At 49.4% G+C, this 23,461-nt stretch overlaps 1 protein-coding gene and 1 pseudogene across 1 annotated transcript in view; one reads left to right on the plus strand and one right to left on the minus strand.

Annotated features, from left to right (window-relative positions):
* LOC149362705 (uncharacterized) overlaps positions 1 to 23,461 on the minus strand; it is a 46,198-nt gene that overhangs the window by 8,367 nt on the left and 14,370 nt on the right. Inside the window, exons 8-11 of the mRNA XM_089569795.1 lie at positions 19,693 to 19,809; positions 16,413 to 16,590; positions 14,687 to 14,890; positions 10,013 to 10,245 (exon numbers count right to left, since the gene is read on the minus strand). Coding sequence (XP_089425921.1) covers positions 10,013 to 10,245; positions 14,687 to 14,890; positions 16,413 to 16,590; positions 19,693 to 19,809 — 732 coding nt within the window. The remainder of the gene's footprint in view (positions 1 to 10,012; positions 10,246 to 14,686; positions 14,891 to 16,412; positions 16,591 to 19,692; positions 19,810 to 23,461) is intronic.
* LOC149362706 (uncharacterized) lies at positions 1,619 to 2,712 on the plus strand (annotated as a pseudogene).

Genomic DNA, 23,461 nt, shown 5'->3' on the forward strand with positions numbered 1-23,461 from the left:
ATCTCCACCTACGGAAACAAGAGGAGGATGCGCTTGAGGTCATCCTTCGCAAAATTATTAAGCGTGCCCTTGACCTCCCCATCACTACTTCAAACAGCCGGCTTATGGCTCTAGGGGTGGTGAATACTTTCCGGGAGCTCCGGGAGGCGCACCTTACAAACCAGTACACGAGCTTGTCGCTAACGGAGTCGGGTCGCCGCCTTCTTGCTCGACTCCATATCCGACACACCCCTCCAATGGAAGACAGGTTTCGCATCCCAGAACTGTAGAGACGTGCCCTCCACGTGCGGCCTCTTCCAGCAAACATGTCACACGAAGACCATAATGGTCGGCGCCTGGCACGAGCGGAAGCGCTAGCCCGACATTATGGCAACAAAACAGGTGTATACTACGTGGACGCATCCGGCCCTTAGCACGGGGGATGGTACACGGCCGCTGTAGTTCCAACAGCAACGCAGTTAACGGCCTCACCTTCCGAGCCAGCAGTGTAACACAAGCAGAAGAGGTCGCGACTGCTCTCGCGGCCTCACATTCCGATTCAAAATACATAATCACCGACTCGCGAGGGGCCTGTCGGAACGTCGAAAAAGGCTGCACTCCCTTCCTAGCCTATCGAATCTACCAAAATTGCATACGGGATACGGACCCCGCACACCGTTACCTCATATGGGCCCCTGCTCATCAGCGGTTGGCAGGAAACGAGGCAGCAGACGCAGCCGCCCGCGCGCTCTCTCACCGGGCTGTTTTCTCCTCCCCATCCGATCAGGAACCCGATTTTAATCCGGTCTATACATTCAAAGATATTATAACATATTATCAAAATTGTCATCGCCTTTACCCTAGCCCATGTAAAGGCCTGAAGAAGGCGGATGAGCGGCTCCTTCTCCGCCTTCTCACCAATACATTGCTGTGCCCGGCAGCGCTATAACACTTTGACCCCTCCTTTTAAGGCAGCTGCCCACACTGTAGTGCAGTGTCTTCTGACACCTATCACATGATGTGGGCCTGCCCCTCCAACCCCGCTATTCCCCCCATCCCCAACCCAACCCGGGAGGACTGGGAGGCGACCCTGCTCGGCTGCCACGACTTACAGGCCCAACAGGCCTTAGTCGGGCGCGCCCGGGCGGCGGCAACTGCCACTGGAGTTCCATACTAGGGACCTCCACCTAGTGTATGTAAGGATCGGTCCCTTACGGGCTGATCCAAACATACCTCCTGTCCCTTCTTGGTAAATGTTTTCACCACCCTGGTCTTCAATGCTCTCCGTCCAAATCCGAATTTGTGCACATTCGCCCGTCGCCTAAGTGCACCACCAAAATTGAACTATCCCTGGCCAGTGGCCCGATCCCCGAACACGATGAAATTAGTGTACTTGGTCTCTCTATCCACAAACATCTATGGGTTGATACAACACTAGCCAAAGTGCGCAAGGTGGGGGACCAGGTTGGCCAGATGGTCCGCCGGGTTTCCAACAAACGCGGGGGGCTAGGTGCAGAGACGCCTTGCGGCTGGCGCATGCTTTCGTAGCCAGTCGAGTACTCCACTCGACTCCTTACCTTCTCCTGCGCAAGGTTGACGAAAACGCCCTCGAGGTGATTCTCAGAAAGATTTACAAGCGTGCCCTCGATCTCCCGGTCAACACGTCCAACCAGCGCCTCATGGGCCTGGGGATGGTAAACACTTTCGCGGAGCTCCGGGAGGCACACTTGACCAATCAATACACAAGACTTTCAAAGACGCCGTCGGGACGCCGCCTATTAGCCCGACTACACATCCACCACCCAACACTGACGGAAGAGTGCGTACGCATCCCCGAAGTCTGGAGATACGTCCTGCACGTGCGTCCTCTTCCCGCCAACATGACACGTGACGACCACAGTGGCAGACGCCTTGCGCGGACGGAGGCACTGACCCGCCACTATGGAAACAAACACGGAATCTTCTACGTGGACGCCTCCGTCCCTCACCATGGGGGGTGGTACACGGCCGCAGTCGTGCACCAAAATGTCGTGGTGAACGGCCTAACGTTCCGAGCTCAAGACATAACACATGCGGAGGAGGTCGCCATTGCGCTAGCCGCCGCAGACCAGGACTCGTGAGTCATCATTGCCGACTCGAGAGGGGCCTGCAGAAATATTCAACAGGGATACATTCCTTTCTTTGCGTATCGCATCCTTCAAAACAGCGACTACCTCGGGGCCTCCGCGTCTCGAACAATTGTATGGGCTCCTCCTCATATGGGCCTCAAAGGCAATGAAATGGCAGATGCTGCCGCCCGCGCGCTCGCTCTCCGGGCAACGCCTTCAGACCCTTGCGAAACAGATCCTGAACCCAATCCGGCCCTCACTTTTCGACAAACTACTGAATTCTACCAGTTCGGCCACGCAATTTACCCTAAGCCCTCGTGAGGGCCTTACAAAGACGGAGGAACGCACACTCCTCCGTCTTTACACCAAAACACTGCTGTGCCCGGCAGTTTTAAAGCACTTTGATCCTGCATGCACAGGAAAGTGTCCGTACTGTGCAGAGAAGTCTTCGGACATCTTCCACATGGTATGGGCATGTTAGTCAACCCCGAACCTCGCCCCAAAACCCAACCCCACCCTGGAGGACTGGGAGGCAGCCCTGCTCGGCTGCTCCGACCTGGTGAGCCAGAAGGCCCTGGTCGAGTGCGTCCGAGCCGCAGCGGTCGCCAATGGGCTCCTGTACTGAGGAGCGCACCTAATGCTTGCGAGAGGTGGCCCTTTCCGGGATACCTCAAACTCCCTCCCTATTATGTACCAATAATAAAGTTTTTCAGACAGACAGAGACATTCCAAACCATCGAGATGGCAAGGCGGAGTGGTTAGCGCGCTCGTCTCGTACTCCAGAGACCGTGGTTCGATTCCCCAACTCGGCCAATTTTCTACTGGGTTTTATTTATTTACCTGGTTGACTATAAAGGTTAATTAGGCTAATTAGTTAATTGACACTTAACTAAACTCAGTCCCACTTACTTGGAGCATCACTATACGATCCCTTTAACTGGTTGCATGGTTACTAGCCAAAGTACCATTCGCCCCGTTTCAAATTCGCGCACTGTGATGTCGCTACCATTTCGACCAATTGAAACAAGGTCAGCGTAGCTACGCCGCGATGGCGGCCACCCGAGGTCTCGGTTTAGCTGTCCGAGTGTTGCTTTCGCAACAAAAATTGCTGAGGCTCAGCTTGGCTAAGCCTGGGGAATGCGAAGCATATTAGTGGCTAGGCTTGGTAATACATGGCTTTCCTTGGTTGAATACTTGGTCATTTTAATACAACCACTAGAAGCCTCCGTCGTGGGGGAAGACAACGGCATGGCTACAGCGGAACGCCGACTAACCTCGAGACGCGCGTTGGGTGAGCGTATGGATTGCCACGGAAGCCGCGTCTGCCTGCCCGGTGGAGCGAGCGTTTCAGCTACACCGAGTGTGAACGCGCGTTCGAAATGCGCGGGAATGCGCGGGTGTGACGGCTAGGGGTCCCACGGCGACGGCGCGAGGTGGAGGCCGGCTCTCTCATCCGATGTCACGTGGTGTGACGTCACGGTGTCACGTAGTGTGACGTCACGGTGTCACGTGGGGGTCCCAGGGCGACGGCGTGAGTGGTAGCTCTAGCAATATGCTTCGCATAAAAAAAAATTACGAGGAACCTTCGCGGCTAAAGTGGTGAAAGGCGAAAGCCTGAGTGCTGCATTCTGCTACGCGATTGTTCACTTCAAATTCTGTTGGTGCACTAATTAACTGCCAATTAATTACGCTTAATCTTTGCCTTTAGCAGTGGAACGCGACAGCGTGTTGTAGCGCTGCCAGGAAGTCCACGGAACGCCACCACCTGTTCGGCGCGATGCGTTGCCCTTTGAACGCAACGCTTATTGAGGAAAGGAAATGGCGCTGTAATTCTCTGTCATCTCGGTGGACACCTGAACCTCACCGTACAGGAAGGGAGGAAGTGCAGTGAAAGAAGAAAGAGAAAGAGGGGTCGTAATGAAGAAAATGAATATTGTATTTGAGGAAAGGAAATTAAGCAGTAACTGCCTCACATACCTCGATGGACACCAGTCGAAAATTGTACTTGATGAAAGGAAATTGCGCATTAACTGTCTCACATATTTCGGTGGACACCCGTCAGAATTCGCGCGCAGTGACGTCACGACCATTTCGACCAATCTGAAACGCGGACAAATTTGCTAACACGTCTTGGTCACGACAGTATGAGCCATTAAAGGCTTTCGCCTTAATATTGGAGGTTTAAAGGAAAGTGAATGGCGCTAAAACTGTCTCACTTCTTGGTCGGCAGCTCAACTGCGCTGCGAAGGGAGCGAGGTGGGATTTAAAGAAGAGAGAAGTGCCGTAGTAGAGGAATAATTTATTTCTACTCCCTGGGCAGTAGCAGATGCTTTTGGAATATAGAGAACAGACATCGAGACTGCAATTCATACTTTCTCGTACAAGGCGGCCGATAGATGACTGGTCTGAGTGAATGCATGGGAACTGCGATAGATGACAATGTCCGCTGTTGTTGTTGTTGTGACTGAGAGAAGGATGAAGAGGAAATTGCACGGGCCTGCTACTGGCTCGAGCCAAGCCACCACCGCTGCCACGTGCAGATAGAGGAGAGTAAAAGATCAGAGGAAAGACAAAAAGGAAAGAAAAGACGCGCGTCGCAGCAACAACCGCGTCCGCCGGAGCGGACGCTGCTCAAAAAAGACGCGACCGAAGCCGCGCTCGCCGAAGCGAGAACAGATACTCCACTCCTACAGATTTTTACTTTCTGTTGCAAGGCGGTCAATAGATGACTGGTTGCTCTGCAAGGCTAGCGTATTATTTTATAGGCATGCGAAAAAAAAATTTTGTTTCGACGCAAAATATTCTTGCACCCCGCTGCTTGCGCCATGTTTTTACATCTAACGCATTCAGAAAATATAAGAAGGAAGCATACAAATTTCAGGCTAAAAATTGTCTGTCTAAAAGTTGTATGTTATGCTTACGATAAATTGCTAAATTGGTTTTTGAGGAAAGGAAATGGCCCAGTATCTGCCTCATATATCTAGTGGACACCTCAACCGCGCGGTAAGAAAAGGAAGGTAGGTGGGAGTTGCTGTGGTTCAACTACTGCTGAACCTAGTTAGAGAGCGAAAGCTATGGCGTATCGGGCAACTATAAGCGGCCTGGAGTCGCTAACGTTGAGTGCGTTCCGGACACTGCATAGGCAGCGGACCCACCCTGGCAGGTGTTACTTAATGGTTGATCGCGAGAGTGTGCTGACCCAATGAACGCTGCTGTGGCCTATTGCAGTAGTGCAGCGTGTCTGCCACAATGTTGTCAGCGCTAACACATGCAGCCCACATCTCTCCCTCTCTCTCTCTCTCTTATCACCTCACGTACCCGTAAGCGCGATTCAGGTGCCCACTGACCAAGGGAGCCAGTTGTGCGCGCTTCCGTTCCTTAAAATCGTCGGAGTGTAACACACTGTCAACGCCAGCGCGAATGGAACACAATGAACGCCGAAGGCCTATGGCTTCAGTGCCGCGTGTCTGGCACAGCGTTGTCAATGCCAATGCACGCAGCGCACATCGGTCACTAGCGCCGCGTAGCACGAAGCACGACTGAGGTGTCTACTGTTCCCAGAGGGCAGTTATGCGCCTTTCCTTTGCACTTTTGAAGGTGAAAACTAGGCACCCGGCGATCAAAGCACGAGGTCCCCTAATGAAGCTATCGCTTCAAGACATGCCGTAGTGCAGGTCTCCTGAATAATTTCGACCACCTGGGGTTCTTTAACGTGCACTGACATCGCACAGTACACGGGCGCCTTTTGCGTTCTGCCTTCATCAAAACGGGCCGCCGCAGTCGGGTCCGAACCCGGGTACTCCGGCTCGGCAGACGAGTGCCCTAACCACGGAGCCACCACGGCGGGTTCATGCTTATTATCCTGGTTTCTGTTCCGTTCGACAGCAGCCATACGGTAGACTGCGCCCTTTACTGGCAGAAAGAAGAATCGCGGAAAATATTTCACTATATATCAGCCAACACCTTAAATGTTAGGTTAGGTTAAGTTATCAACGAAGGAGAGGTGCTGTAAGTGCCCCAATCTGGTTAGACGTTAACAGTCGCTTAGCCTATAAGACGGGAAACTACGGTGGTGACAATACTCGACTCCTTTCTGCATTCTAGTAAGAGACAGAGGTCACTTCTGAAGTACTGCACACGTTGCACACAGTAATTTCACACCTAGCACACATGGTCAGTATTCTCTAGCACTTACTACTCCCCAAAATACATATAGAGTTATAAAAATTATAGGGTCTCGCCTATTATAAGCAACCAACATTGTGCGTATGCTTTCCAGACTCGGTCTTGCATTTTGACTTTGGATTGTCAAAGTTATAGACCATTCCTGCCTCGTTTCTGTTTAGTCTCAGACCAGCGTGTTGCATTCCTGCAGGCCGCGGCGACATCACCCACCCCAGTGGCTTAGTGGATAGTGCGCTCGATAATGTGCCGGAGTTCCCGGATTCGAACCCGGCCGCGGCGGCTGCATTTCGATTGAGGTGAACTTGAAAAATTGCTTTTTGGGTAAAGGAAATGGCTCAGTAATAGTCTCAGATCTTTGTGGCCACCCTAACCGCGAAGTAAGGGAATGAATAAAAGAGGGAATGAGAGAAGAAAGGAAGAAATAGATGCCGTAGTGGAGGGCTCCGGAGTAATTTCGACCTCCTGGGGATCTTTAACACGCACTGACATCGCACATCACACGGGCGCCTTTGCGTTTCCCTTCAATCGAAGCACAGCTGCCGTGGCCGGGTTCGAACCGAGAACTCCGGCTCAGTAGCGGAGCGCCCTAACCCGCTTCTGCAGTTCCGCGAAATCTTAATTCATTACGGCGACAGCCACCGCCTCTACCCAGCACCTGCCAAGGGGCTGAGCAAGACGGAGGAGCGAACTCTGCGGCGCCTGCAGACAGGAACTGTTCTCTGTCCTGCCATAGGAAAACACTTTGATCTGAACATAGATGGCCACTGCCCGCACTGTGGAGAGATTTGCGATATCTTTCACATGGTGTGGGCATGTACTCAAAATCCTCCCCTTCCCCCAGCCCCACCCAAGAGGCATGGGAGACTGCCCTCCTCAACTGCTCTACACTGGAGTCCCAAAGCGGTGTAGTAAAGCGGGCGCGAGACGGGGCCTCGTCGTGCGGTGTCCCGGATTAAGGATGCCGCGACCATATCGCGGGGTCTTGTGACCCCCAAACTCTCTTTGAGTGTTAAAAAAAAAATTTTCAACACCACCGCCACCTAACCACTCAGCCACCGCTGTGTTTGGTTTTGTTTGGTTTATTGGGGTTTAAGGTCCAGAAGCAACTCAGGCTATGAGGGAGGCCGTAGTGAAGGGCTCCGAAAATTTCGACCACCTGGGGTTCTAAATTTAACGTGCACTGACATCGCACAGCACGCGGGCCTCTAGAATTTAGCCTTCATCGAAATTCTGTGTGTCTGAGGCGAAACGCAAAAGGCGCCGGTGTACTGTGCGATGCCAGTCCACGTTAGATCCCCAGTTGGTCGAAATTATTCCGAACCCATCTTCTACGGCACCTTATACCTTTTCTTCTTTCATTTCTTTGGAGGAGAAATTCGAGGCCCGTGTACTGTGCGATGTCAGTGCACGTTAAAGAACCCCAGGTAGTCGAAATTTCCGGAGCCCTCCACTACGGCGTCTCTCATAGCCTTAGTCGCTTTGGGACGTTAAACCCCATAAACCAAACCATAAACCAAACCATCTTTCACTCCCGCCTTTATCCCTTCCCTTACGGCGCGGTTCAGGTTTCCGCCGAGATGCGAGACACCACCACCGAACGCAGAGCCGATATCCCGGAGGCATGGAAAAATACTTAAACACTTTGTCTGTTAAGCCGCTCCCCAAAAATATGAATTGGGAGTATAATCAGGGGAGGCGTGAAGCCAAGCAAAATTTATTCAAAATTATTACGGAAATAAGACAGGCATATACTACGTGGATGCAGCGGGTCCAACCGAGGAGGGCATCTGCACCATTGCGGTGGTGCACGAGGGAAAGCAGGTGGACGGGCTCTCGGTGAAAAGTAGCGACGCGCTAATGTTGGAGGAAGTGGCGATTGCACTTGCCGCCACCCACTCCGACGCAGCGTACATAATGTCGGACTCGCAGCAGGCCTGCCGAAATTACGTGCGAGGTAGGATAGCGCCACTCGCCCGCAGAATACTATTGACATTTGAGAACAATTCAGATTCGGCTATAAGTAAAAAACAGATAGTATGGCTGCCCTGTCACTAGGGGGTTCAAGAAAACGAGGCCGCTCACGCGGCTGCTCGAGAGTTCCTTTTCCCATGTTCCGCTCAATCCCCCGGTTCTGCCGCCGCAAGCATACCGATTCCTCTAATCTCTTACTCAGATGTTACAAATCATTTACGCCTCTGCAGGAGGGTACTCCCGGAACCCGCCAAGGGTCTCGACAGATCCGAGGAGTGCCACGTTAGACCGGGCCTTTCTTAAATCCCGCCGTACTAAAACACGTGGACCCGACATTCACGGGCAGGTGCAAATTCTGCGCTGACCTATACCACAATGTGCGGGCCTGCCAGTACACTACAAATATAGCCGTTATGTCAGCCAAGTATGGAGAGCTGGGAGGCGGCCCTATCCAGCTCGGACCTGGAGGCCCAGCGGGCTCTGGTCCAGAGAGCACGGGCAGCGGCTGCGGCCAATGACGTCCCGGAATAGGGACTGCCACCCAGATCAACGACCACCCACCCCTGCCTTTCCCAATTCAGTACAGTGTTGCAATAAATGTTTTCTCCTCCTCCGCCTTCTGAAGGTGCAGGGAATTGGACCCAGGACTGTCAAATTGCGAAGCGAGCACGCAACTCATAGGCCACAAAACTGCTTTTTTTTTTCTGGTGCCGAAAAAAATCTGTGAGCGTTGTTCTGAACCGTCAGAACAGGCAGAAAAGAAAAAATAGGGCACGAAACCGCGTTGCTTCTGAGCCTAACAAAGGTGAACCTAGCATGTGTGTTGCCATACGACTGTATGCTAATGGGTAGCTGTGTCATTAGAAAGGAAGGCAAGAACTATAAATAAAGATAAAAAGGAAACAAAATTGATTTCGCATTCAAAGCACATAAGTAGTCTTAAGAGCAGTCCGTAATTTTCCAGCCCTCCGCTACGACACTTTTTTTACTCTTTCTTATTTCACTCTCACCTTCCTCTCATCTCTTACGACGGCGCTCGCCTACTGAGTCGGAATAACCGGGTCCGAACCCGACAGCGACGGCCGCATTTAGATGGAGGCGAAACGGAAAAGGCGCACGTGTGCTGTGCGGCGTCAGTCCGCGTTAAAGATCCTCAGCTGGTCGAAATTACTCCGGAGCCCTCCACTACGGAGCCTATTTATTTCTTCTTTCACTGCCACCTTCCTTCCTTCCCTCACGGCGTGATTGAGGCTCAGTTACTACCCCAGCCGGCCACCAGACACAACAATCTGGACATACGGGCCTCAACCGCGGGACTTGTTGGCATTTACAGCTGACACAGGCTTGCATATCTATCGCCTTTGCCAAAAGTAACCGGGCAACGGCGGTCTCTTTCTAAGCCGCGGAGCGAAGCACTTACGGCAGCTTTTAAGCTCTGAATCTGTGTAAAGTAAGGCGGACCCTTGTCATCACGTTCGGACACTTTTCGGTCTTTAGGGGTGCCGTAAGGACTCCGTTATACGGTTGAGAAGCAATAACCTGTTGCTCGGCTACTATTGGCAAAGGACTTGGCCAGGTCTTGGCAAAGAACTTTTGGCCATATGACTTATGCCGAAGGGCACATTAATGCAATTAAAGAAAAATGCCTCTTTTCTTGGCGGACAAACACCGAGATAGCTAGAAAACCGTAGAATCGATTTTTACAAAGGAGAACTACTGGGCCTCCGGAGCAGTCATCAGTGCCGTGTTGCGGCGAGGAGACCGCTCACCGAGGGAGGCGAGTCCCACGCTGTGGGCGCGTGTGGGCATGACGCTGAGGCGCGTCCACGAGTCGTTGGCGGGCGAGTACTCCAGCACGTCGCCAATGGGTGCCAGTGGCTGTTGCTGCGACGACGTCTCCGCCGGAGTGCGCACCAGACCGCCCACGGCTAGAAGCCGGCCCCGATGCGCCACCAGCGAGCAGTTGCAGACCGGGATGGGCAGCGAGGCCTTGTGGTGCCATCTGGAGATTAACACGTAGGATACAGATCCCCAGAGGGACTGGCGAACTTTGTCTGGAGCAAACGCTTATAAAAATGGCGCATAGACAAACCATACACTTCTTAGAGACTCTGTTGCCTTCCTATACATATTGTAGAGTAAAGCTACACTACGCGGCTCAGAGCAGAGTTTCGCGTGTGTGTGCGCCGCCCGTTATGCGCATGCGCGAGAGCCGCGTGACGTCACGAGAGGCGCAGGTGCGTTGGCTCCTCGCTACAGGCGGTGCGCCAGTGATGCCAACGCCAGGGATTTATCCCTAGATCTAGGGGTTTTTTCTTTGCTTTAGGGATCTAGCGTCTTTTTTGTGAAATCTAGGGAACTTGAGATGCCGTAGAATTGCTACTCTAAGCGGCTTAATGGCGGGTGTATCTGATTATTTTGCGCTTAGAACAGAAAAAACTATGAAAAATGCTAATTACTACTCCTTTATGTTTAGTATTCTGCCGAGCCGAGAGAGGGCGAAAGCAGTTCTGTAACGCAAAATTATCGAATACTGCACAGGGAGGAAAAACGAAACCATGTGAATTTCAAACGGTTTAACGTGTGTGCCATCTCTGGCGCTTCGAGTGCCTGCTCCTCTACAAAAGAGGAAGTTGAATTTTGACTTTTAGTGCCTGGATCAACGCGCTACGTTTACGCTCACCGCTTACCTTTATCAAAAAGTGCCATAATTGTTCGCATTCTCCACGTATGCTAGACCACTTGATTTAAACGTGCTGTTGAAGGTTGAAGGTTGAAGGTTTATTTCCGCAACTGGGTGTTGCGAGGACAGCCAGGGAAAAAGCTGTATAGACAGCTTGAGAGGTCCTGGCTTCCTCTTACAGTGCAGCATTGACGGTGGCGGAGTACGACATCAAACAAAATGTAAGTAAAGTATGTTCGGTACAGAGAATGAGACATGTACGTTCAATACGTAGTACATTGTGCTTATAAAAGAAAGAAGAACTACATTAGATCAAAGAGCCTATAAAGGCAAACACAGGGAGGAGAAAATAAATGACAGCAAAATTGACAGGTGCACTCAAAGTGGTAATAGGAAGAAAAAAAACTACATGAACATTTGGGGCAATTCTTTCAGAGAAATATTGGATAGGTCAAGATTCTTGTGGCAGTACAACTGGTTCAGAAGTGTCGGTAAGGTATGCTGCAACATTTGCTTGCCATAGTTTGTGCGGCATTTCTTAACATTCCAAGGTTCTGCTGCTCGGGTATCATACACAGTTCTGCTTTGCTCTAGCCCAGCCAGTGTAAGTAAGGAGTCATCATTTTTCATTATGGCGAGTTTATATTTATAGCACAGCCTATAGTTATACATGGACTTCATTGGTATGACGTTGTGCCGATGGAAAAGGCTCGCCGTGTAGAAGAAATATGGCACTTTACATGCAATGCGTATAATTCATTTTTGTAACACTGTGAGTTTGTTAATATTTTCAGCTGTTGTTGTTGCCCACACCATACATCCGTAGTTGGCTATAGAAGAGAACAAAGAGTGGTAAAGTAACATGTTGACTGACATAGAACCAAAACACACATTTAAAGTTGTGAGGAATTACTTTCTGATTTTGTAATTACCAATCTTATATCTGTATCATTGCTGTGTAACTATAACAAGATTACATTTTTGGTTATGTCAGTTTCTCGGGACGTCAATCCTTAGTAGCTCCAAAACTATTTGACGGTCTTTGATTGCGACTATGATTAATAAATAACTCTGTGGTGAGGTACGCCATTTCACCGCTTCTGAATGTTCTCTTTCAACTTGGTATCAACTGCATTTATTTTTCAAAGGGCTGCATAGGTTCTTTGCGCGTAGAGATAAGCCGGCTGAAGGAGCAGCTCAAAAGCCGGTGCGGTGAAACGGGAGTCGTCTGCTCGTGAGTGTCGTCGCTCACCATCTTTCTCTCCAGTGACCACACGTCTCTGTAAAAGCTGGCGCCATCTGTGGGCCCTCTATGTAAGGTAAATCTACAAAAAAGGGGCAATTATGGCTAACACGCTTTTATTTATGTCTGACAAATTGTGTAACCAATGGACGAAGCAGTGAACTGCGCTGAAACTTTGTTAAAGCTCAAATGGTCGCATTAACAATTAAACAATTATAGGCTAGGGATTTTTCTTCAATCTAGGGATTTTTGGGGGTTCAATCTAGGGAGAAAACGTTGACCTGAGTTGGCATCACTGCGGTGCGCACTCCTCTTCGACGCGGGACCTTTAGCCGGAGCCGTGTTTACGACAGTTGCGCCGCGCGCTACTGCGCATGCGCGAGGAGGGTGCGCCGCGTGTATATAATGTGCTCGGCGGAAAAAAGACGGCCGCTCTCGACATGGAAGCTACGGAGAGTCCAGCCGCTGCCAAACGGCGCAGAAGACTGGAAAATTTCAGTTATTCCGATCCCGAGGTTGTCGACTGGCAGTTGGCCGTCGAGCAACGGAAGAGCGATCGAGCTAAGGCGAAACGTGCGGCCGAAACACCGGAGCGCTTTACGCTACGTATATCCAGTCATAGCAGACCTAAGCCACTGCTTTTTTTATGCGAAACATACTAGCCGCACAACCGAGCTCTTCTCTGCTGCGCCGCGCGCGGCCGCGTAGCTACCACTTGACCTACATCGGCGCACCACGTGATATGACGTCACAACAGCTGTGAAAGCTGGGGCTCAACTCGTGCGCTCGCTTGGGGACGCGCAGCCTCCACCGGCGGCCTAACTCCCGCTCCTTCCGCTAGCGGCGCTGACGTCACAACAGCTGTGAAAGCTGGGGCTCAACTCGTGCGCTCGCTTGCGGACGCGCAGCCTCCGCCGGCGGTATGCTTCGCATCCTAGGCTTAACCATAAGCTAAGCCACGCCATTTTTTCCTTTTGTCTATTTATAGTCTATAGACTGTATATAGAAAAGTCTACGAAAAGTCCAAGGGCAAAAATTTATAGATTGTCAATAAACTGTCTAGAGGATTTCTATTTCCTATAGGTAGTTTATTGACAATGTGTAGATTTATGCCCATAGTTTCCTATAGACTGGTCTATAGTATTTGTCCAAAGAATGCATATAGACTGTAGACAAAAGCCTATGGACAGTTTATAGACTGCATAAATGAACTGTGAGGGAGTGCTGCACTCGCACATCCTAGCACTTCACCTTTCAGCTCGGGTTCGATCGCAATTTCGCTCGTTCGATTACACGAAGAATGACTAACTACTCCCAGCAGGAAAGCGCTCTAAATATATTGAATACATTTCTTGCTTTTTTAAGAAGGTAAAATCTCGGGGATGTCGAGGACCTACAGTACTTTGCCTTATATACCGCATGTAGCCGGGGAAAACCCCAAGGAGGCTATAGGCACTTCTTGTTCTCGGAAGCAAGGTGTCAACGTCATTGCAAGCGAGAGTCTACGCTGTTCTCCACATTCGTTGCGCTGCTCGTTGAGTGTCCATCTGAAATCGGGATTTTGTTTCTTCTCATCTCTTCCTAAATGAAGATCTGACGGTAATATTTTGCTGGCATTGGAATAATAGCCCTTTCTAAGCCTACCGAGACGCGTACTTTTGTTGACGCGATAACTTTTGGGTAGAGCTCGAACGTTTGGGTATATGTGACAGTGATTACGACAAAAAAAAAAGATTTGCAGCGTCATATGCATGAAATGCGCTATAGAAGATGCGTCGTTCAGTAGAACAGCAACCAGTGTCCTTAAAATTTCCGTCATGCTGATTTTGCGTGGCCGATATTGTGCGGGCTCATTCATTCCCTGGGGTCGAAAACGCTGTCACTGTTCCCCCGATGTTTACTCAGAAGCCTCAAATTAAAACAGATATTAGCAAAACTTTCTCGACATAATTTTTGCATTCAAGTCACGGAGTGATAATTTTCTCTGCACTGAAAAATACATATCAGCCTTAGGCAAAGTGAAGGAGGTGTAGAAAATTACGCACACTCTTTGGTTCAAGAAAATGGCTTTGTGTGGTGGTGTAGTTCTGCCTCTTGCGCATTGCGACTGGCCCTTTCTCAGCAACAAGCATTTGTAGTCCCACTTAAATCCTCGATCTAGGTTCAATGACACTCAACAGAAAGCGGTTGTATTCCCACTTCAACAACGAAATAGGTCCAATACCACTCAAAAAAAACATTTGTATAGCCCTAATCAAACCCCGAGCTTGGTTCACCACCACAATGATGTGAAAGAAACTCCCATACGAGAGGTTATCCTCCAGGTTGAACAGCGAAGCTGAAACGCATCTCCCAACACTTCTCACCTGAGAAAACGTGTAAGCTTGTACCTGTCCTCATATGCCGTTTATGCGGGTGTACCTTCTTTACATAGAAAGTAAAACAGAAGGACGAAGACGCGCCATCGCCAACAGACCCCTGCACAGCCTGCGAGCACAATGAAGAGTGCGCACGTACGTGTCGTCCATGGGGTCGAAGCACATGGTGTCGGGCACGATGCACACTTTGCGCTTGTGTCCAGGCACCACCATGAGGCCGCCCACGACGTACATCTGGTTGCGGAACTCGACCGCGCTGGCCGCCATGCGCGCGCAGCACAAGGGCGTCACCTCCGACCAGCGGTCCCCGGCCGGGTCGTACACCTCGACCGAATCCATGAACCTGCGCGAGGGAATGCTCGCATGCGTGTACCTGTGCACAAAGGCAAACAGTGTGGGAAAGGCAGGCCAAAGTAATGCGGACCAGCGCTTTACAAACGGCTGCTCCTACAGAGCTGATTGCACTGATTTCGCCGTTTACCGGCTCTTGTGTGACTAGTACAACTCTCGTCTTCTCGTCTTACTCCCCGATAGCAATAAAATATACAACGATTCAAGCGACGAAACGTTCGCATGCGCCTGTTGTGTGCTTATTGCGCGGAATAAGCTGCATGGTCGACCAACACTGGTGCGCAGCGGTGGTAAGTGGCAGTTGTCGTCGGCTGCGAAAGTAACTCGAAGGAGGCAAAATGCAGTTGAACGCCCGGCGAATAAAGTGCACATTAAATAACTCCACGTTTGCTGAAATTTGTCTGTAGCATTTTGCTACTGTGTCTCTCATACCTCATGTGCAGCTTCGAGACGGCAAAGCACACATAAAGAAACCATAATATAGTAGGACAACGTCAACTGTGTGCCGCAAAATAAGCACAAAACCGAAAGCAGCACCGCGGCCAACGTTTTATGCTGTGCTCTTTGTTTTCTTGTGTCGTTGATCCATTTAAATGCCCACATGGCTACCCTGAGTTTTAATATTAGAATGAAGTTTTCATGAAATGCACCACAGTGAAACAGCTGCGCCTAAATAATACGTACCTTCAACCTAGTTTGCTCGATAAAGTAAATGCACTTGCAGATATTTGCCACCTGTTCAGATTAGTAAAAGAAAAATTATTTTATATGAAAGCACAGGAGAGCGTTTATAGTTTTAAGCGCAAAAGCCAGACATGCCTATATTCGACCCATTGTATGGGAAACGATCACATCTGTCCCCTATACCCTATAAAAACCAGCATAAAATCTGGCCGCAGTTATTTGCTTTAGTTTTAACTTCGCTAATATCATACTAAGCTGTGACTAAAAGTGCGGAATCAGTATTCGGCTACAATGAATCGGCTCGAACCAAAGTAGAATAGCCCGCCGGGGTGGCTCCGTGGTTATGGTTCACGGCTGCTGACCCGAAAGACGCAGGTTCGACCTCTGCCGCGACGTTCGAATTTCCATGGAGGCGAAATCCTAGAGGTCCGTGTACTGGGCGATGTCAGTGCGCGTTAAAGAACCCCAGGTGGTCGAAATTTCCGGAGCCCTTCATTACGGCGTCCCTCATAGCCTGAGTCGCTTTAGGACGTTAAACCCCATAATCCAAACCAAACCAAATAAGAATATTCTGCACATTACATGACAGAAACATGAACCGCAACACACGTGGTTTGACTCTAAGCACGTAAGTCTATGCGAGACGACGGCTACCCTGTTAATCGCAAATGCAACACAACGATTGCAAGAATACGGCTGCAATCTCAGCCCTGCATGCAAAAGTATCAAAGGACCCTGACTCTGTAAAACGATTTCAATGTTATCATTTTCGGCAAGCAGCACTCAGCTTCCCCATATTGCTATAGGGCGTGCCGCATTAGATTACGCACTCATTTTGTTCTGACTGTCCGCCCACAGCGTAGATCTTGCCCAGGACCACTGCAACTCCGTGGTGGCAGCGGGCGTGCCTTAAGCTCCCCATGGATTCCCAGCTACTGCGAGACAAGCTGAACCGGTGGCAAGAAGCCGTGGCCAACTGTCTAGCGTCGTTGTAGACCTCGAAGCCGCCTGCAGAAGAGAGGGGCAGAGTCCTTGGTTAGTTCACAGGGATAACGTGCAGACAGCGCACATGAACATTGGGCCTTTACGTTTGTCCTTACCCAGAAATCATCTCGGTGCAGTACATTTTCTCAGTTACTCGACGTTATTCTCAACCAAACCTTATGATGTGTTCGATGCGTAGACCTACGGAGTTTTCGATGTCGCAGATGCACTGTGCGAGCGCGTATATAAAGAGCGCCACAAGAGATCAGCGCAGTACGCGTCAGCGCAGCTAGCCAGAAACCAGCGTAGCAGTCACCTTGGGCAGGCAGCAAGCAACCCAATGGTAAAACGGCACAGCTACGAATCGGCACAGAGGACAAGAAGAGATAGTTCACTTTTATTAGGTTTGAGGGATTACGAGGGTGATTCGTCCAGGTCAGGGAAACCATCGTCGAAAACTGCCCTCCAGGCGGACAATACAGCGCACTGTGAAACACCTTTTAAAAAACACCACTGCTACAGAAAAGCAAAGCGTCAAAAAATACGTTGACAAAGCAGGACTCCCGGAAAGAGCGCATAAAGAAAACAAAAATGGTTGGTTGGTTTATGGGGTTTAACGTCCCAAAGCGATTAAGGCTATGAGAGACAGCACTACGTGATTTATTTGGAGGTGTACAATGAATGGGTCCAAAGAGCTACTACTGGGGCTAGTTGGAAATACATACTTGAAGGAATTGATGAGCGTTAAAAAACACGGAAAAGGGACGAATACACAGGACGAAGCGCTTCGTCCTGTGTATTCGTCCCTTTTCCGTGTTTTTTAGCGCTCACCAATTCCTTCAAGAATGGGTCCAGCCGCCGCAGAGATTTAGAGTCGAAATACATACAAGGTGGTGACTGGTAGTGTGAGAAACAGGAGCGAAAAAAAGGCGGACAGACAAAACTGACCTCTATCTCTCTGTTTGCTTCGTCCATTCGTCTTTTTCGAGCTAGTACCTGACACTACGAACCTGTACTATATAGAACAGGTGTTCTCAAACTTTTTTGCTTGGAGGAACCCCAAAAGCCTTCAATAAGTTCCAGGGAACCCCCCCCCCCCCCCCCCCCACCCCGCTTTCACTTACCAGCAATGTTGTCGAGTGCATTTTTGCAAAGAGAGAGTTGCAAAAGTTAAATGTTTATTGCACCGATTAATACAAATACTAATGTGATGGGTGGTACTGCTTCCCTTTTGAGAGCAAGTCAAAGCGTGGCTCAGCAGCACTCAGAGCCAGTCTCATATCAGCTGCCGGGTCAGGGCCGGTGAGGGTTCTCGCGGAACACAAGAAGGCAGCGCGCGGAACCCAGTTTGAGAACCCCTGATCTAGAACAACCTGTCTGAAGTTTATGATGTAGTTCATTACGCTCAAGGAGCGAAGTAACGCCAACTAGTGAGAGGTGATCTATCAGAATTAAACCGGAGACTGAAGGCGATGAATAGCTTAGCAACATTCGGTTTTAAAGTTGCGCGACGTTTACATGTTTTGCCTTTAATTCCAAGTGTTCCAGCTTTCCTATACCATTAAACCTCTGACAGCAATGGTCCGGTTGAGCAGCCTTATCGCTGTAGGCCTTACAGCCAGGGGTGGGGGGTTAAGAATGCCGGGTGCCCACGCAAATTTTTGAGCATAGGCCCCGCTTAACAAAAGTTGAAAGGGCGATCCCTTTTCGCGTTATTCGTTGCCTCATCGCTGCTTCGTCATGCAGTCTCTTATGAAACCGATCGGCTCCGCAAATGGCATATTGCATCCTATTGCGTAAGCCACCGCAGTGAGCGAAGCGCATATGTGATGTTTCGTGTCTGAGGTAGTCTCACTGTTTTAGCAGCCTTCGATGGGTGAAAAGATTTTCGTTGTTGTCAAAAAAAGATAGGACAATTTACTGTTGAATGGCGAATGGTGTAGCAAAACATTATTCTTCCTCAACTAAACTCTTCCAACTTTGTTGCCAGCATTTCAGATTATATGCGTTTTACGCGCTCCATTTATTTTAGTGCGCGAACTCTGAAACCCCAATCCCAGATTTCGCTGATTTTTGTGTGTCTGAAGCCTCTCTTTGTGGCCTTGAGGTTGCTCGGGAAGAGGAACCTGGGTCTCCCAAGCCCCACCGGCGGCAGCACCTGCCACCCCAGAGCAATGGCGCATTCCTTAACCACTACACCACTGCGTCGGGAGTCGCATGAAGACTCCCAGCTACCTATGAATGTAAAGGAGAAAATGACCGATTCGACATTTGAGTATTATCCAATTAACCCAGTCGCATCAAACCCTTAAGGTGCTGCTTAAGTCCGATTTCGCAGATTTTTGTCTGAAGCCTGCTTGACATTGAAAACCGAGCCTCGAACCGAAGTGAAAAAAATGGCAGTGGTTTACCTCTGGTTAAACCTGGAGATTTGCGAAAGCAACGAGGAGACAGAGAGGCGATGGAGAGCGCGCGGCAGTGGCGGCGGCCCCGGCACGCTAGCTATGTGCCGTTAGTGGGCATGCGCAACTGGCGAGCGCGGCGGCGGCACCTCTGAGTCACCCGTGCAGCGACGGCGGCGGCGCCCCAGCTGTGCGCCGTGTGACGTCACTGCTCCTCGCGCATGCGCAGTATGGTCTTTCGTCAGCTCCGCGAAATGGCTCGGCCACTCGCGTAGTGTTGCTTTCGCAACAAAAACCGAAGTGCTACGCGCCTTATCCCAATTGGCCCTAACCACGATAAATAGTCCGGCAGTTTTTTCTGCCAAGGTTTGTGGCGCGGAGTCGTGTTATATTTCTGCATTAAGGATTTGTCCACGAGTTGAGGCTACTCCATATTCTTTTTCCAACTCATTTTTCTCTTTCCGTAGAACCGCAAACACTCTCGAACTAACGTTAATTTTTGGTCTATTTCCTGTTCTCAGCCTTGCTGTGAATGAACTTTCGATTCGAATCAAACGCTCTATGCGCCTTGATCTGGCGCAGGGTTTAGGCAAGTAGCCACACAGTCGGTTAACCAGTATAAAGGTTTAGCATCGTGTGTTCTCCTCTGTGAAGTTCTCCACTGACGGTGCCATCTCCACTGCCCGTTTCGTGTTGCTGTATAAGACGCAGGTGTCACACTCACCCACGACGTAGATGTACTCCCCGTGTATGACCGCCTGGTGTCCGTAGCGGGGCTTTGGCATCCTTCCTGCGCACTTCCACTTGTTTTCTTGGGGCCAAAAGGAGAAGATAGCTGCGCCTGAAAAAAAAAAATGAACGAATCGCGTTCGGGCCACTAGTGTGAGAGTGTCCACGAATCGGTACGGTATTTATCCTCAAGGCATGTTCAGTTTTGAGAGTCACTACCATAATTAGAAGTAATGATGAGTAGTTTTCACTTTGCGGTCTTCTAGTAAAACGTAGTATTTAATGCACGCTGTAGTGTGTTTTACTCTGAATAAACTTTACTGATTGGTTTGTAGATACCCACAGCATACTGCCGAATTCTTCTCATTTGCTTTATTTTAATGCGATAGCGTAAGAACGGCTATGAAGGCGAAAACTGTCCGACGGTGGCGTCGGCGTCTTTGGAGTTTGCGTGAAGCCTTCAACTCCAGCTCCCCCCTCCCGCAACGTCTTTTATTTTTTATTTTGCTACGAGTAGTAAGAAGCATCTTAATTCCGGAACGTATGCGAGCCACAGTTTTGATCGGGGCAAAAATGGCGACACTCTACATATGTGAATCGAGAGTTAAAGACCTTTCCAGTTTGACTTTCTTTTTTCCTTCTGAAGAGCCCAAGCCATCTCAGAGCGTCTAACTGTCGCAGAAGAATGTGTAATACATCCAGTCCGGGTCCCATAAACATGGTTTATAAATTTAAGGGTTGCTATGTGCTAATTTTGTCGTCGCATTAGCCTAAATGCACACTTCGTCTACGTGTCCATCCGATCTCAGCTCTTGTGTATATAATCTGTCCAGTTATTTTGCCCCTACTGTTCCGACTCACCGCTAATAAGATAGCAACTCGGGAAACGTTACGCGCCTAACAATACTGCACAACGCAAACGAAGATGCCAGTCCTGTCAGTGTCCGCGGCGCCATTTTTGCTTCGTGGTGAGCTTCAGTTGCTAGTTTGTGGTGTGGAAACGTGGTGTTTCGTCGAATCTGACTGGATTTCAGAGGCCAACCGCCTCATCCTAACCGCACTGAGTAACCACAGCGATGGCCAAACCGAAATGTCGCCTCGTGCCTGCAAACGTGCGGACCGCAGCGTGAGCCGCACGATTATCTCTCAAGGTAAAATGCCTATTGAGAGAGCCCGACGAAGTGGGAGGCCTGGATATATGCGCCATCGGCCTTTCTGAAAGGTTTAAACACCCGTGTGCGTCACTTGTTCACTGCTACAGGCAAGTCGATTTGCGGTTTTTAGCAAACTGACTCCGCACGGATAAATGTTCCCTTTCCATCTTTGTTAACCACTTGATTGGTAAAACGCTGCATTCCTCCGCAGTAGACTACGGTCGCCTCATTAGAGCTGCATGAAATGATGACCTGCGGAACGGTGAACTGGCTGAGCGTGTTTGAAAACTTCAGTACCGCAAACCACGCTTTGGCGCTTTCTGTGGGTGCCTAGCCGCGTTGGCACTGAATCACACAGTATGCCGTTGAACAAGAGTTCCTTACATAGTTCCTTTAAAAGAGTCAGCACCATGTACGACCCAACCAAATAAGATAAACGAATTTTTATTAAGTGGAACGTTTAAAATCTGCCTGCGCGGACCGATTCACGCTCAGTGTACAATGAACGACAGTGGCGTATTTTGTGAGCCCGGTGAACTCGAAAAGCACAGGCAGCAGCGAACAATGATGCGTGGCCAGTTTGGAACTTTCTTTTGCTGGTGTCAAACAAGAGCAGATATAAAGGGAAGCAAGCGGCGGTGTTGTACGAGTTTGAGAGGACAAAAGAGCGGTAAAGCCCTGAAATATCTCCTAGTGGTGAATTATTTAAATCTGCCCGTCTAAATGCCTCATCGGCCACTTGTCCTCATTACGCTGGCCCAGTTCGTCGCTTTGAGTGATGAGTCTTGACCAAGCTAAGCGAGACACTGAACTGCTCAACAACACTGAAATGTTAGCCGCATGGATTACTCGTCCAGGGCAAGTATCAATAATAGCCGAATAAGAAGAGGTGGAGATAATACTGAAACCTTCAGGAAAAGTTCAGTTTTCACTAACAACTTGCCTATATACAACTGAAATCCATTATTACAGGCCGGCCATGCGACATTAATCATTTAGTGCCAGTTAAGTTGAGGATTAGCGGGAAGGAACAAGTCGGCCCAAGTGGAATTACTAGAACAAACGCCCCCGGTCGTGGTCTGCTTTTTTCTGGTTCAGGTTTTTTACGCATAATGCTCTCCGAGGCACGTCTTCTTATTTCCTCAGGGAACGACACAATGAAACTGTGCGCTCTTTCCGGCGAGAGGACACCCAAAATGCAACTCAGCAAAACTCTTTCGACATTCGCTTATCGTCGTTTGCCCTTCACGCGACGTCATCACGACGAGTCGAGAATAGAGATGTCGTTTTACTCCGCACGAGCAAGGAAAACCTAGCGAGCGTTGTTACTATGCCGACCCTGAATCGGTGGTTTCTGGCGCATACCGTTAGATACCGACGAATGATCTGGAGTTGCGAATAATAATTTGCTGGCTCTGTTTTCTAGTAACAGATGTACAAATTGATTTTGTACAGTTAATCATCATTTCCTAATAGTAACACAATTGGTACAGATTTTCTAGGCCAGAGGGCGAATGTAACTGGCAAATGAGAGATTATCGTATCCGAAACATTACAATCATCGGAAAGTAACAACAGTGGAACAAGAACACAAACGTCCTCAGGCAAATGACTAAGAAAAAGTAGAGATTGGAGCAGTCCCAGAAGTGTCCCATGGTACTTTAGATAGTACTGGAAAGCTAGATCTAGCTGGTACGCTAGACCTGCTCTTGGTTATATCAACGTGCGGTTTACGACAGCCTAAGAGGTGACATGAAACATGTTTGCCAAAGCACAGGATGCGAAAGTTTACGAAAGGCTTCGTCGAAGTTTGTGCAGATTAGATACATCTGTTTGCGGAAATGTGCAGTTCATAAAATATCATGCATGAATTAACCTACCGGTATGACAGCTGACCATTCTTCACGAAACCATAATTCACTGAGGATAATTATACAGGCCAACGTGACAGGTGGTTACAAGTGATAACGCCGCAGAGCATTGCAATGTCTGCTCGGGCTCGAACCCACTGGCAGGCCTCATTATCACTTTGTTGCGTCGCGGGAGGAGGCCAGATTGATCTGGAAACTGCTTCCGCGAAGTTGGAGATTGTCGTCTCTTTCAGCGCCTTATCCCGAAAGTTCTTCAGCAGCTTTGAATTGAGCGCGGCCCAGAGCGGCGGTGATTCTGTTCATGGTCGACCGCTGAACGAACATGCTGCCATCGCAGTGACCTAGTTCAGCTCTTTATGAGTGCGAGTCAGGCCAACAAAAAATTTTACTATACGCCAGTCTTGTGCCTCCGTCCGCACAGTCATCACAGCCACGTGAAAATACGCTTCAGTGACTAAGATCAAGTACTTATGAGGAATGTCTGTTTATGATCATCTCTGTCTCATGCGCCAGCGATTATGGGTTGGTACTATTTTGGCTAGTTACCATGCAGCAGATGACAATGTGTTCATAACTAATGGCATTGCTAACAAATACTTCGAGAGCCACTGAGCGTAATTTAATGATAATTCATTGCAAATGTTAGGCGGTCCAGGGTATTTCTTCTTACTACTTAAAGAACACTTTCAGAAAAACTTAATGAGCTGCCACAATACACAGATGAAATAAAAGTATGATA

Source organism: Amblyomma mixtum, chromosome 2 (genome assembly GCF_055824585.1).
Source record: "Amblyomma mixtum isolate Tamu chromosome 2, ASM5582458v1, whole genome shotgun sequence".
Classification (NCBI taxonomy): domain Eukaryota; kingdom Metazoa; phylum Arthropoda; class Arachnida; order Ixodida; family Ixodidae; genus Amblyomma; species Amblyomma mixtum.